The sequence below is a fragment of the Dipodomys spectabilis genome, unplaced genomic scaffold, assembly GCF_019054845.1.
Source record: "Dipodomys spectabilis isolate Male_0828 unplaced genomic scaffold, ASM1905484v1 ptg000127l, whole genome shotgun sequence".
Lineage (NCBI taxonomy): Eukaryota > Metazoa > Chordata > Mammalia > Rodentia > Heteromyidae > Dipodomys > Dipodomys spectabilis.
This window is the reverse complement of record NW_024870804.1, coordinates 3,406,095-3,421,373: the sequence shown is the minus strand read 5'-3', so window position 1 is coordinate 3,421,373 and position 15,279 is coordinate 3,406,095. Positions and strand designations below refer to the sequence as shown.

Below are 15,279 nucleotides of genomic sequence, written 5' to 3'. Positions count from 1 at the left end.
TCTAAGTGCTCTGGTTGGCTCACAAGAGTCAGGCATGGTGGCCCCAGAAGGGTGATGTTTGGGAGGGAAGGAGGGCGGGAGAGCACCAGTACCAATTCAAGGTGGTAGGGAAGGCGGTCAGCCTCCAGGAAGGACAGCTCACCGCCAGGCATGGAACCCTAAAGGACACGAACACTGATACAGCTCAAGATGAGCACTTGTGTCTGCTCACAAATGGGACAGGCTAGTCCAGAGGAGGAAACACACTGCCCATGGGAGGGAGTGACCATCAGTGAATACTGCGACAGTGACAAGAGTGACACCAGCTTCCAAGGGCTGCCCATGCCCTCTGGGAGCTTTCCCAAGGCCTTCTGAGCTGACAATCCAATGTCAACTCACGACCCACAAGCTCTGCAAAGCAACACTGAAAAACAGCTCCGTACAAGAAAACAAAACAAAAAAAAGCCGTTGTGTATACTTTTATTTATATAGAGAATCTCCAAGTAAGGAATAAAAGCACCATTTTTACTGAAAAGAAAAAGGCTCACACAGGCTTTGGTCCTCTTGATATTGGCACCAGCCTGAGTGAGAAGCGGTCAGGCCCTTGGGCAGCAAGGAGATGAAGGCAGGCAGGCAGACACTTGGAAGGAGGGGTCTCAGAGCCAATCTGGGCATAAAGATGCCCCTGATGAGACCAAAACAATGGGATCATTGCACCGCCACACAAGTCTTGAGGACAAATGAAAAGGGCAAAGCAAGATGATGCGCTGCCTGCTGCCCAGTCACCTCTGGGGCGGGCATGTAGCCCGGAGAGGATGCAGATGTAAGAATGAGACACACAATCCGGCATCAGGCCAGGCCACACACAAAAGCTCCAGCAAAGGATGAAAACCAGGTTGTCTCCTGGACATTGAGCTTCACATACGTAGTTACATCCCCAAAACAGCAGAGAGTAGATTTCCCTTGCCAGAGACAAAACTTGGCATTGAGTACACCACGAAAAGCAAGTGGGCAGGATTCCTGAACTACAGCTTAGAAGGGTAGGGAAAGGACTAGAAGAGCGTCACAGCTGGCTCATAAGGGAAAGTCATCTTAGGTGAACACATGCAAATACAGTTCACAGAATGAAGGGACAGGCTCAAGTGGGAGGCTGAGACCAGTGAGAGGAGAATTGCAAAGACAGCAGCAGAGAAACAGCACGGCACAAAGGGGATCACCCAAAAGACACCCCGCCTTTCAGTCAAGCCATCAGGAGACAATACAAGTGCACGTGTACAAAGAAAGGACTGAAACTGGAAGAGGGTGAGCTGATCATGAGAGGGCAATTAAATTATCCCACTTCCAGGTTCCAACACCACGGGGCCCACGCACTGGGGTCACATGACTTAGTGGGAAAGGCAGCCTTGGAGGCTGGGATAAAGGGCACTTGAACTTAACGCATGAGCTGAAGGACGGAATGGAGAAGTCTAACTGAAATCATCACTGGACTGCTTGCAGGTTTCTGGGGGGCACTTCCAAATAAAGGTCTGCAAACCTAACCTGGCCCTAGGAACTTCCTTCCATGGGGCGCTGCCTTGAGCTGGAGCAGCCCGGTCCATGCCTGCTGGCGCCAGGCTGGGCACCCCCTGGAAGCCCAAAGGGCAAGACATGGAGACAGCATAGCTCACTACCACTACAGCAAGGTGAGAGCTCCTGACCCAGGCCCCCCAAGTCCTCTCCCTCAAGCACCCCCAGGCAGCAGCATGGTGGGGGGAGCTCAGAAAGGAAGTGTGGATGAGGTACCGAAAGAGGAACAGACATCTTTGGGTTAACGAAATCTCAAATCTAGGCAATTGAATTGAAATAAAAAAAAAAAATCAGAATGGACAGCAAAGTATGGCTTACTAACACTCCCCCCCCCCATTTTACATACAATTTTATACTAAGAAAAAAGACAAAAACAAAATACACCCCAACTCATCAAAAAGCAGTCCAAATGTTTTCAAAACCAAGGTTTGTGAAAATATTTCATTTGAAATCACTTTAAAAACTAAAAAAAAAAAAAAAAAAACACCAAAAACCAACAACAATGAAACCAGAAAAGCTTTTTATCATTCCCTTCTCAGCAACAATGGCAGATCTACTCTCACACAGACTTAAAAGTGTTCCACACCACATGTTCGGAATTCAGATTTATTGATTTCCACCATATGGACTTTAAAAATGCTCTGAAGCTGACTGCAAGAAAAGGAACCGGTGATTTTAAGTTAAAATTAAGCTATGGTGAAAGTACATCACCTCTGGCTTCAGTCAGCACATCGCCTCAGATTGAACAGATGAGTTTTGTGAACAAAGTTCCAGAACTCGGAAATCCAGGGGTGCTGCAGGCCTCTCCCGGCAATGTCCTTCACTTTGGGTCAGTCTCCTGGGCCAGAGGTGAAAGTGCTTTCAAAAATACTGCCATTTTCCCAGCACAGTGTCCTTGATTGCATCCACATATTGAGTTGGAACCCAGTACACCCAGTAGTAAGAGGCTTCCGTGGGGCCCAATTGAAATGCCTGGAAGGGAGACAAGGAAAAGCAAGCCCAACCTCAGAGGTGGACCACCAAGCAGTCAGCACAATGAACGCAGGGAGGGAAGTGAGTTAATTAAAGGGATGAAAGACAGAAGGTCACAAAGCACATGGGGAATGTTCTCCTAATATTTCAAAAGAAAAAAAAAAAGTGACAAGTTCAACACAGACAACCCTAAGACAGTAGCAGTCAATGTCAATACCCATCAGAACCTTCTGGAAGGCTTGTGAAAGCAGCCTGATCCAGGAGCAAACTCGCTAGCTCCCTGCATCCACACAGGAGAAACAGCAACATAATGGTGCCAAGGGCCTGCACCTCTAGCATTAAGGGCGCCTGGCTGGTTCACACCAACACTGAGGTGTTTTCCAAAGGAATAAACCCGATCCTACCGATCTAGAGTTGTTGGGACAGATAGCAATGATGAATAAGTTGCAGAATGGTACACATCATGATACCACTTAGGAAAAGTGTAAAAACAATACTCTGTCTTGCTCACAGACACAGGCCCAGACAAGCAGACGGATGGTCATAACAGGGGCCACAGAGGGGGATAACAATGGGGGGGAGGGAGAGGGGGAAACAGTCTGCCAGTAAATGTTTTATTTAAAACAAAAGACTTAAAACCGGTTAGAATTATCTTTTATCCTAGTAGGTATTGGACTTTTGGTATTCTGTCCTGTACTTTGTCACTCATGGGGCTTGAACTCAGGGCCTGGGCACTGTCTCTGAGCTTTTCACTCAAAGCTAGTACTCTACCTCTTTTGAGCCACAGCAGCACCACTTCTGGTTTTCTGGTGAGTTACTGGAGATAAGAGTCTCATGGAGGGCTGGGATTATGGCTTGGTAGTAGAGTGTTTGCCTAGCAGGTATGAAGCCCTGGGTTCAATTCCTCAGTACCACATACACAGAAAAGACCACAAGTGGGGCTGTGGCTCAAGTGGTAGAGCACTAGTTCTGAGCTAAGCTCAGAGACAGAGCCCAGGCCCTGAGTTCAAGCCCCAGGATTGGCTAAAAGAAAAAAAAAAGTCTCATGGACTTTTTTGCCTGGGCAGTCTTTGAATCATGATCCTCAGATCTCAGCCTCCTGAGTTGCTAGGATTACAGACATGAGTCACAAGTGCCTGACCTTTTTCTATATTTTTTAAACCTATCTAAAACGCAAGAGCACAAGCACACTAACTGTGCAGGGTGACAGCTGAATCTAGCTACAGAGAGAGGGGAATGCATACTGGCATTACACCATTGGACACCTGAGCGCCACCTAAGCATTTAGAAAGGGGGGGGCCGTGGGAACCAGCTCTGGCCAGGAGTGACTGCAGAGAGGAAAAAAAGCACTTCACGGAAACACTAGGCCATTAACCACATCCTGAGTCCTTCCACTCTGTGTCCTACCATCACACTGCCCCCAAACTGGGTATAGCCCCCACAGGGTCACACTGTTCCCACCAATGTGTCAAAACAGAGCAAAAGGCCCAGCTAAGCACACGAAAATCCATCTGTTCAACAGAGAAACAAGAGAGCAAGCTCAATAAGCCCGTCTGCAATCTTGTCTTACAGACGAAGGTTCCCAGAGCTGTCTGAAGCAATCCCAGGAGCTTGCCCCTTCCATGCAGCTTTTCCATTGACTTTTATTATCAGTCATGGGCTTGAACTCAGGGCCCAGGCACTGTCCCTGAGCTTTTGTGCTCAAAGCTAATGTCCTACCACTTTGAGCCACAGCTCATATCTTCCGTTTTTAAGTGGTTAACTGGACAAGAAGTCTCAAGGCTTGAGCTGAAGAGCTGAGGGACAGCGCCCAGGCCCAGAGTTCAGGCCCCACGACCGGACCCTAAAAAAAAAAAGTCTCAAGGCCTTTCCTGCCAGGGCTGGCCTTGAACCACGATCCTCAGATCTCAGATTCCTGAGTAGCTAGGATTACAGGTGTGAGCTACCATCTGTGCCCAGCCCTTACGCTGACTTTGCCCTACAGTGAGTGGGTCTCCCCACACTTCTCTTTACCCCCCCCAGGGCAAATCACTAGCTGCTGCTGTTCCTGGAAGTCCTGCTTCCCTGGAAGAGAATGGCAGATGGTGTGTCCAGTCAGATATCTAGGGCAGTACCTTTGGACTTCGTTTATTAAATTGTCTTTCTGAATAGGAGTGGGAAAGGGAGCTTTAGCCCAAGCTGTTGTAGGGGTGTGTCACAGATCCCTTGGTTTGCTGACCCCTGTGAAGGACCTCCAGACAAGCTGTTCTGAGTGCCACAGGGCTTGACCTCACACCCTGCCCCCTGCAGCGTCTCCAGCCAAAGTAAGGCTCCTGCAGGGAGGCTGCTTGGGACCCTCATAACCCCAAGGCTGGAGGGACACTCTTTTTATAAGCCAAACAAAAACCCCACAAGCCTTTCCTCCTCTGGGTATTTATTGTCCTGGTCTAAAAACAAAGTATTACAAATCAAAACAGAGGTACGGATGTTTCTGAAAATGACAGAAGGCACGTGGCCAGGCAGGGTGAGGGGAACACGGAGCCTGCAGTGCAGACGCACTCACCATCATGTGGTAGTCCTCGTGCCCTTCGATGGGTTCACTCACCACGTTCTTAATGGAGCCCATGGGCAACTTCTCAGTGCGCTCTAGACAAGAGGGATGACAGCAGTTATTATTTATCTTGTCGGTCGGTCGTGGGGCTTGAATTCTGGGCCTGAATACTGTCCTTGAGCTGCTTTTGCTCAAGCCTGGCACTTTACTACTTTGAGCCAGAGGTCCACTTCAAATTTTCTGGTAGTTCATTGGAGATAAGAATCTCATGGACTGGGCTGGGAAGTGGCTCAGTGGTAGAGCGCTTGCCTGAGGCCCTGAGTTCGACTCCTCAGCACCACATAAGCAAAAAGAAAAAAGCCAGAAGTGGCACTGTGGCTCAAGTGGTAGAGTGCTAGCCTTGAGCTGAAGAACTGAGGGACAGCGCCCAGGCCCAGAGTTCAGGCCCCACGACCGGACCTTAAAAAAAAAAAAAAAGGAATCTCATGGACTTTCCTGCCTAGGCTGGCTTTGAACCTGGATTCTTAGATCTCAGCTTCCTCCTGAGCTGAGCTAGGATGACAGGTGTGGGCCACCAGTGCCTGGCTTGGCAAGTCCTTCATGGTCCACTTGTCCCAGTTCCTACCACAGCACCCCTCCCTCAACAGGCTGCCAGAACTACAGGCATCTGCAGAAGGGGCAGCAAGTCTAAAACTTCTCATTGGTGTCCCCTAAGACCTTCTGGGGAGCCAATGAAGGGGATGTGGCGATGGTACAGGTCTCAAGAGAACAGACAGGCCTTTCTTGGGAAGAGTCAGCCTGGAAACTAATAAACACCCACAAAACAGTCCACACCCAGCGCTGGTTGAGGTGCAGGCACTGGGACAGGGAGAGAATGAAGGAGCAGGGGGTCCCTGTGGCCTCAGTCATGTGAGGTACATGTCATTGTGCAGCACGTTTAAGAATGGCAGCTAAGACAGGCAGGGAGGGGCATGTGGAGAAAGTGAGAGGGAGAGAAAGGAAGCTGCAGGGTACAGGCTAACCACAGGACCAGTGGGAGATGAAAAGGGACACCTGCAGATACCGGGGTACCGGCACACAGGCTCAGCAAACACTTCAATCAGGGTGGAAGACACACTGAAGCCCTTGCAAGAAGAAAAACCTGGACAAGCTGGTAGGGTATGAAAACAGTTGCCAAACAGGAACAAACATGCTTTGACCATGGTCTTGTGGCCTCTGAAATGGGGAATGAGAATGGAGTCCTCATACCCAGAACAAGACTGACAGTATGAAAAGCACATTTCAACAACTTGGAATGGAGCAGAGCAGGGAGGGGAAAAAACCAGAAAAAAATGAGGGAGGGGTGACATTTAAAAAAGAAATGTGGGACTGGGAAGGTGGCTCAGTGGTAGAGCACTTGCCTTGCATGCCTGAGGCCCTGGGTTCGATTCCTCAGCACCACATAAGCAAAAAGAAAAAAGCCGGGAGTAGTGCTATGGCTCAAGTGGCAGAGCGCTAGGCTTGAGCTGAAGAGCTGAGGGACAGCGCCCAGGCCCAGAGTTCAGGCCCCACGACCGGACCCAAAAAAAAATAGTAATAAAAAAATAAAAATAAAAAATAAATGTACTCATTACCTGACATAACTGTAACCCCTCTGTACATCACCTTCACAATAAAATTAAATTAAAGAAAGCACGTTTCATCCTGAAATGTATGGAGACCTCGCAGGAAAACAGGGATTTTTAATCTTCCCTTGGTACTCCGAAGATTGGACAACAGTAGGTCTATGTTCCTGATGCCAATGAGCAAGATAAAGGATGGACTGACTCCCCTCCAGACAGGGCAGCTGCCTGCTGTTGCTTGGGCTAGGCCCAAGGCCTCCTACACCAGGCAGCAAAGGGGAGGGGTGGCCTTGAGGTTCCTCACCCAGCAGAGCACCCCACAGATGCCAGGACAGCCAGCCACTTCTTGCCAATGGAAGACAAAGCCAGAGGTTATCAGCCAGCTTGAGGAACAGGCTGTGCTGCTCCTGATACCGGGGCCAGATTCCCAGGCACAGGGGAGGAGCATGTGGCCCGATGGACACTGGCAAAGGGGTCTGCAGAGGAATGAAGAGCTCAGCCTTACTCAACTCTGGAAGGCACAAGGACTCCCTCAATAAGGCTGGTGAGCTGGGTGCCAGTGGTTCACACCTGTGATCCTAGCTACTCAGGAGGCTGAGACTAGAGGACTGCAGTTGTAGTCCAGCCAGGACAGGAAAGTCTGTGAGACTCTTGTCTACAATTAACTGCCAAAAAAACCCCAGACGTGGAATTATGAGCCAAGTGGTAGAGTGCTAACCTTGAGCACAAAAGCTTAGGGACAGTGTCCTAAGTCCTGAGTTCAAGCCCCAGGACCAGCACCCCCCAATAAAGCTGGTAAGGATGAGGCTGCTCAATGGCTCAAAGCCTGAAGGACAGAGGCTGCTGAAATAAAAGCTCCAGCGCAGAGACCTCGGCAGTCCTCCTTAGCCCAGTCCCTGGTTCTGGGGTGTGTCATAACTAAAGTATTCGAGGCTTCAACAAGCACCTGGAGCCTCAGGGCCCACCAAAACCCTGCCTGCACCTACCCTACCGATGTCTGCTCAGCTCTCCCTTGGCCAATGCCTTTCACTGGGTTACCTGCAGGCAAAGGCAAAGAAGTCTGATGAGGGGCAAATGAGCGGACTAGACCAGGGAGGCTGGGCAGCTGACTCTGACCCAGGGCACGATGGCCAGCCTCTGGGAATGGTCCGGTGAGGGGATCAGAATGACAGGAGAGACCCCTTCCAAATTTGTTCAGCTTGCTCCGCTCAGGCAGGGAAGTATTGAAAAGTGAAATTAGAAAAAAATCACAAGTTAGAAAATTTGTTAAGAAAGTTCAAGCACCTCTGGCATTTTGGCTTGTTCATTTCAAGAACCAGCAGGAGGGGCTGGGAAGGTGGCTCAGTGGTAGAGCGCTTGTCTTGCATGCATGAGGCCCTGGGTTTGATTCCTCAGCACCACATAAACAGAAAAAAAAAACCAGAAGTGGCGCTGTGGCTCAAGTGGTAGAGTGCTAGCCTTGAGCTGAAGAGCTGAGGGACAGCACCCAGGCCCAGAGTTCAGGCCCCACGACTGGACCCAAAAAAACAAACAAAGAACCAGCAGGATGTTCTAGAAAGGCAGGAGGGTCTGAGATATTGCCCAGAAAACTCCTGTTGACCCAGATCTTGTGCAGAGGAGGGAGGAGGGAGCAGAGGCCAGAAGGTAACCAGACAGGGTCAGCATAATGAAGGCAGTGCTCATGCCTGTAATCCTAGCTGCTCAGGAGGCTGAGATCTGAGGATCACAGCTCAAAGCCAGCTTAGACAAAAAAAGTCTTTGAGACTCTTAATCTCCAGTGAACCACCAGAAAACTGGAAGTGGAGCTGTGGCTTAAAGTGGTAGAGCACTAGCCTTGAGTAAAAGCAGCTCAGGGACAGCACCCAAGTCCTGAGCTCCAGCCCCACAACTGGCCAAAAAAAAAAAAAAAGAGGGACCAGGAATGTGGCTCAATGGTAAGAGTGCTTGCTTAGCATGCATGAAGCCCTGGGTTTGATTCCTGAGTACCACATAAACAGAAAAAGCCGGAAGAGGCACTGTCGCTCAAGTGGTAGAGTGCTAGCTTTGAGCAAAAAGCTCAGGGTCAGTGCCCAGGCCTTGAGTTCACAAGCCCTAGTATTAGGAAAAATACTCCTTAGCTACAGTCCTTGGTTCCATGTAAGAATGCAGGCCCCAAATGATCAGAACTTTTGATTCTTCTTTTCAAAGCATGTGCCCTACCATCGCATAAAGTGAACTTCCCAATTTTTATAAATTGTGTGTATACCCATAAACATTTGTATAGGGAGCACACCTGGCCAGGCCAAGTACTCAGGACCTCTGGCTTTGGGTTGCAAAAAGAGTCAGTGTCTGATGGCCTGTCTCTGAGATCAGAGGGAAGAAGGCCAAGCAAGAGACAAGTGTTAGCTGGGTGCTGGTGGCTCACACTTGTAACCTTAGCTACTCTGGGAAGCTGAGATCTTGAGGATTACCGTTCAAAGCCAGCCTGGGCTTGTCTGTGAGACTCTTTATCTCCAATAAACCACTTAGAAAAAGCTAGAAGTGTACTGTGGCTCAAGTGATAAGAGTACTAGCCTTGAGTATCCAAAGAATCAGGGACACTGCCCAGGCCCTGAGTTCAAGCCCCAGGACTGGGGCAGGGGAGAGAGAGGCAAGTGTTGAAAGGCAAAGCAAAAGCCAGAAATGCAGAGAATGCAGTGAGGACCAGTTTCCAGAGGAGGAGCAGACAGCACTCAGGCACGAGAGCTAAGAGGCACTGGCAGCTGAGCAAGCCAGGAGGAGGCCGGGAGCAACACATACCTTTAGTGCCGATCCACAGCTGGTCTTGTTCTAGCTTAAAGGTGAGTCTCACTTTTCCTCCAGACTTATTGTACATGCCAGACAAGGGCACTGTTGGCAGGCGCTCCTGGAGGGACAAGAACATGGTAAGAGAGGCAGGGATAGGATTCGATCACAGTAATCTCAAGAGGTGGGCTGTCTGGATTACAGACGGTCACTGAATGTCTAGCTTACCTGGGCACCCTTCACAGAAGGCATCACATCCTCGGGTTTTCCTTTATCCAACACTTTCCTGTGTTGCTAGAACGGAAGTCAGAAGACGAGGTTAAATGAGACAGCTGCCCACACTGGAATCGTGTGGCTATCTCTCTGACACATGGGAGGAAGAAAACCTTAACATTTAGATTTGAAACCTCTTGATTTCTACAGACTCTGGGTAACCTTCTGGATGCTACAGAGCACAGATGTCCCGCAAGCCGATGAAGCAGTCTCTACCTGGGCTAGGCACTAACTCTGAGGAGTACTAAGCAATTGCAATTTACATCTTTGAGGAGACAGGACCCACTCTTAACTTCAGGCACTGTACTACTCATCAGCTGACCTTATAGAGCAAGCAAGGTGTCCAGGCTGCGGTTCAATCCCTCTACTCCCTTCTCACCAAATAGTCATTGCTGAAAGGATGAAGCACTGAGCTAAGGATGGCCACAAACGTGGCACTCTCGTGGCAGGACGAGAGTGGCAGCACTTGCTGTCCTCTTCAACTCCAAAGAAAACTACAAGGTACTATCTACCAGCTGAAAACCCTAAGGGTATTTCTTCAAAAACAGAATTCCAAGCCATGTGCTGGCACTTCACACCTGTCACCTTAGCTACTCAGGAGGCTGAGATCTGAGAATCATGGTTCAAAGCCAGCCCAGGCAGGAAAGTCTTTGAGTCTCTTCTCTCCAATAAATCACCAGAAAACTGAAAGTGGAGCTGTGGCTTTAAGTGGCAGAATGCTAGCCTTGAGCAAAAGAGCTCAGAAACAGTGCCCAGGCCCTTAGTTCAAGCCTCATGACTAAAAAAACAAAAAAAGGAGTTCCAGTCTACCATAGTGATGGCTCCATCCTCAATCCCAGCTATGTAGAAAATGTGAGGAGCACATTTCCAAACTCAATTGCTGACCCCTGTGTTTCCTGCCACGAAGCAGCCTCCAGCCCTCACCCATCCCAACTCTAGGACTGAGAGGCAGCTCACTAAGAGTTTCAAGTACACAGCCCCCTAAATGGCCAACTCTTGTCTCTCCACCTGTGGCTTTACTGCTAATGCAAGCTTGGTAAAGCTGAACTACAGGCCAAGGAATTTGGTCAAACTTAAGCACCGGGAGGCCATGAGCCAGCTCACACCTTCACCAGCAGAAATGAACTCAACCACTGTCAGAGTACAAGCAAGCACGTGGTCACCCTCCACATCTCTAACTTGCCAGTGGGAGGGGAGGGGCTGGATCCTCTCAATCAAGCCAGGCAGCGCCTTATAAAGTGGCATCATTGACACAATAGCAGCACAGGCTGCAAGCATCACTTGAGTCAGCCTTGCGTCTTTACAAGAACCTTTTGAAGGCTCTCCCCTGCACAGTGGAGACTAGTTCCAAGCCTGTTAGGCTACCATTAGTAACTCAAACCTGTATTTAAGAGGCAAGTTCTGCTCAAGGGCGTGGCCTTGAGAACATGGACATCTACCTCAAACTCGAAGAAGACAGGAAGACAGAAAAAAACTCAGGAGATGACTAGAAACTAGGTCTCCATCTTTGGAGATTAAATCTGCCCAAATATACACCTTTTAGATGTTAATGTAGGTTTGTAACCTAACAGTCTTACCTATCCAACTCTTACCTAAACTCTGTAGACGGGGACTAGGGTATTCGGGTGTAGACCACATGCTTGGCCTGAGGCCCTGAGTCCAAGCCCCAGCACCAAAGCCCAAATGAAACAAAATGCCAGAAGTGGAGGTGTGGCTCAAGTGTTAGAGTGGCAGCCTTAAGCAAAAAAGCCAAGCATAAGGCAAGGTCCTGAGTTCAAGTCCTAATGCTGCCACCAAAAAAAAAATTAAAAAATTTAAAAAAAATCATGGGAAGATGTTCTAGACTATAACATTTCAGAGATTTTTGTAAAAACAACATGGTTTTAAGTTACATTACATAATACCCTTTATGGTATCTGGAACAGCAATTTGTCCCCGTACACATTTAATACTTCTATAGAAAAATATGGCTATTTCTTAGGAATTCTGCTCAGGCTTTGCTGCCAGGTTGCAAAAACACTTGTGGTATTCATATCCCTTTGGGACTTGGGAGCACACAGAATGGATTATGGGTCTTCTGTCCTGTTGCTGGTCATATGCTTTAGAGCCTATTACCACTAAAACTAATATTGGCTCAAAGTAATCTCCACTGAAGATACAGGGTCAATTATTTTTGCTGGGGGTGTAGCTTAGTGACAGGCTTAGCAGACGCAAAGCCTTGAGTTCTGACCCCAGCCCCAGCAAAACAAAAGCAACAACAAAAGGCAAAACACTTGTTTTCCTTCCTGGATGCGATTCAGTAACAAGTGGCGCTCATTGGGGAATACAGTCACAAGGAAGGGCTCTTCCAATCTGTTTCTTCTACAGTAAAATCATTATTGTTTTAGGCTACAGTATGCACAACTTGGAGCTAGAACCTTACTATTCAAAATGAGCAACCAAGATAAAAGTGAAAACCAGGCCCCCATGTCAGGTATCAGGACAAAAAGACAAAATGAAACCCAGTGTTCTTATCTTCTTACAGCTCCATTTGGTTTCCTGAAATAGTCACTTTTAGAGAAACCTCTGAAATGTGATTTCCATGCCTACCAAGACTAAGCCTAATGACTCGGGGGAAGCAAAAAAAGAAAAACAAAAAACAAAACCCCACAAATGTGAACACTTGGACAACATGGGGCTGAATTTGAACTCAGGCATTTTTCCTCTGGCACGCAACAGGACAGAGAAACCCGGGTCTGACTCTATTCTCTGGTCTGAAGCTTCCCTTTCCAAAGGCCTTATCCTAAAGTAGGTAGACTTGAGACACACTGACCCGCCAGATGAGACAAAGTTGCAAATCTCAGGTAGTTGTCACCTCCACTCTGCCGCACCCAACTGCTGCCATAAATTTCCATCATGGACCCTGTCCAAAGAGGAGCTTATTCTAGGGAGAATGTAAGCAGCCAAGGCTAGAGAGGACAAAGCCTCAAATTGCTCAGGACCAACAAGCACAGGGTGGACTCACTTTCTGCCTGCAGAGAGGCTCCTTCTTGTTCTCTTCGGCCTTTGCATCCTGCTGAGCAGCATCTTTGGGTGTGTTCACTGCTAAAACATCATTTATGGTGGAGCCAACCACCATGATCTTGGCTCCACTGGTCACTTTTATTTCTCTCAATGTCTTATCTTCAGGGACAAGTCCCTTATACATGACCTTCTGCATGGCAGGCGGGAGACCTTGGGAAAAGGTAGAACACAGTGACAGGCAATATGTGGACCAGATGCATGGACCACCACCCATGAGTAAAAGAATACAAGTAAGGGGCTGGGAATGTGGCTTAGTAATAGAGTGCTTGCCTAGCATGAAGCCCTCCCTGAGTTCCACTCCTCAGCACCACATAAACAGAAAAAGCCAGAAGTGGCGCTGTGGCTCAAATGGTAGAGTGCTAGCCTTGAGCAAAAGAAGCTCAGAGACAGTGCCCAGGACCCAAGTTCAAGCCCCAGGACTGCCCACCCCCTTACCCCCAAAAAAAGAAGAAAAAAAAAAGAAAAAGAATAGGAAGTAAATGCTGGTTACAGCATCTATTGGCTTTGTGAACTTTGGCAGTTCCCATCAACTCAGTCACAATCTAGAACTTTACATAGTGATGAGAGTAGGCTCTCCTGCTTTGCTTTAAGGACTATAAGACATGTCAAATGTAAAGCACTAGTGCCTGGCACTCTGTAAGGGATCAATTTTCCCTATCATTCTTTCCAAGTTGTTCCTCAACCTTCTAATTGCCCAACTCTTAAGTGACAATTCATAGGTGTCAGGGACAGAGAAGCCAATCAGGTTACTATTCTTCCAGACCTTATGGGCTACTTGGAGAAGGGTTTAGGGGAAAAAAAAAATCATTTCCACCGGGCACTGGTGGTTCATGCCTATAATCCTAGCTACTCCGGAGGCTGAGATGTGTGGATCATAGTTCAAAAGACAGCCCAGGCAGAAAACACTGTAAGACCAGCTTCAGTTAACCAGCAAAAACCTGGAACTGGAGGTGTGACTCAAGTAGAATGGCACCAGACATGAGCTTTGAAAAACCTAAGTGACGGTGCCCAGGCCGAGTCAAGCCTCAGTACCAGCACACATGCACACACAAATCAATTCTAATGGCAAAGTAGTATCAATAAGACGGACAAACATGAGTTAACTTGCAAAGGGCCAGGATGATATATAGCCAGCAGAAGTGTTTGCTAAACTTCCCTTAAAAAAGTTACCTAAGATATATCTCACTACAAATGAATTCTTTTGGCACCATCCCAGACCCAGGGAAACCAGAGTCTCCAGAAGAGCCCAGAGCTGCTGCCAAAAAAAAAAACAACCTAAAACTGAACAAGTGTTTCAGGTGATTTTGGGTAGCTGTGTCTGAACAGTCCTAGAAGAAAAAAAAGAGACGAGACACTTGGGCTTCAATCTCGGCTCTGCTCATCTCTATCATCTCGGGTGCAGTACACACACACCCCCAACGTGGCTGATCACAGCCCTTCCACAGTGGCCTTCGGAGAACTGCAAGGGGGGCTGCGGGAGGGGAGGAGCGCGCGTGGAAGGCCAGCCCAGCCCCGGGAGCCAGGCGGCAGGGGGGAGTGGGGGCGGCAGGCGGGCTGTCAGCGCCCGGGTTACCTGTGATCGAGTGGATCTTCTGCTTCAGCTCGGAGCCGGTGCTGTCCAAGGGGACCTTCACGTCGTGCTTGGTCTTGTTCCAGATGATCTTGAGGTCCACCAGCTCCCTACCCGCGCCGCCGCCCGCGTCCTCGCCGTTGCTGACCGAGGCCTGCGCCGCAGGGTCCCCGGGGGGCTGGGCCGGGGCGGGCTGCAGACGGCCTCGCGCCTCGCACGAGTCCTCGGCGGCCGCCGCCGCCGCCCCCGCCGCGGCCTCGGCCTCCACGCAGCTGAGGGGCCGCGCGGACGCCTCGGCGGCCACGCTCTCGGCCTCCGTGTCCATGCCGGGCTCCTCCACGCCTGCAACGGGGTTACGGGGTGGGCGCTCGCCGCGGGCTGGGCCTGAGACGCGACTCTGCCCCGGCGCCGCCGCCGCCGCCGCCGCCGCACCGCCGCCGCACCGCCGCCGCCGCCGCCGCTCGGGCTCCCGCGCCGCGCTCCGCCCCCCCCTCCCCGCCCCCCCCCCCGAGGCCGGGCCGCGTCCCCCCCCCTCCCCGCCGGCCTCCCCCTCCCTCCCCGCAAACCTCGGCAGCTCCCGCAGCCTCCGTGCCAGCCGGGCGCCCGCCTCCCCCTCCGCACTCACCATCCGGGGCCCCGGCCGCCGCCATGATGATTGTGTACAACACCCACCGCGCCCGCAGAGGCCGCTGGGAAGAAGCGAGCTGGCTGAGATTGGCCCCCGCAGCAGCCCCTAATCTCGCCGAGTCTGGGCCGGAAACAGGTGGATGTTTCTATGGAGATCCGCCCCCTTCGCTCGCCCCGGCCCTGCCACGCTTGAGCTTTTCCCGGTGTCGAGGGGCGGGGCGGGCCCGGGGCAGTCGCTCCGCCCGCCGGCCTTTGCCTCTCCGCGGCGCGGCGCGGCCGCAGCCTTCCAGAGGGGGCGTGAGCTTTTTTTTTTCCCGCTCAGACACCTGCGACTT

General features: G+C 50.2%; 1 protein-coding gene across 1 annotated transcript; it reads right to left on the bottom strand.

Annotated features, from left to right (window-relative positions):
• Window positions 1-2,135: 2,135 nt before the first annotated feature.
• On the bottom strand, window positions 2,136-15,246 carry Ubfd1 (ubiquitin family domain containing 1). The gene is made up of 7 exons (XM_042689823.1): window positions 14,943-15,246; window positions 14,321-14,659; window positions 12,689-12,897; window positions 9,640-9,705; window positions 9,427-9,532; window positions 5,060-5,142; window positions 2,136-2,517 (listed from the first exon to the last, which is right to left on the bottom strand). The coding sequence occupies exons 1-7, from the start codon at window positions 14,965-14,967 to the stop codon at window positions 2,407-2,409; spliced, it is 939 nt and encodes a 312-aa protein (XP_042545757.1). The 5' UTR covers window positions 14,968-15,246; the 3' UTR covers window positions 2,136-2,406.
• Window positions 15,247-15,279: the final 33 nt, after the last annotated feature.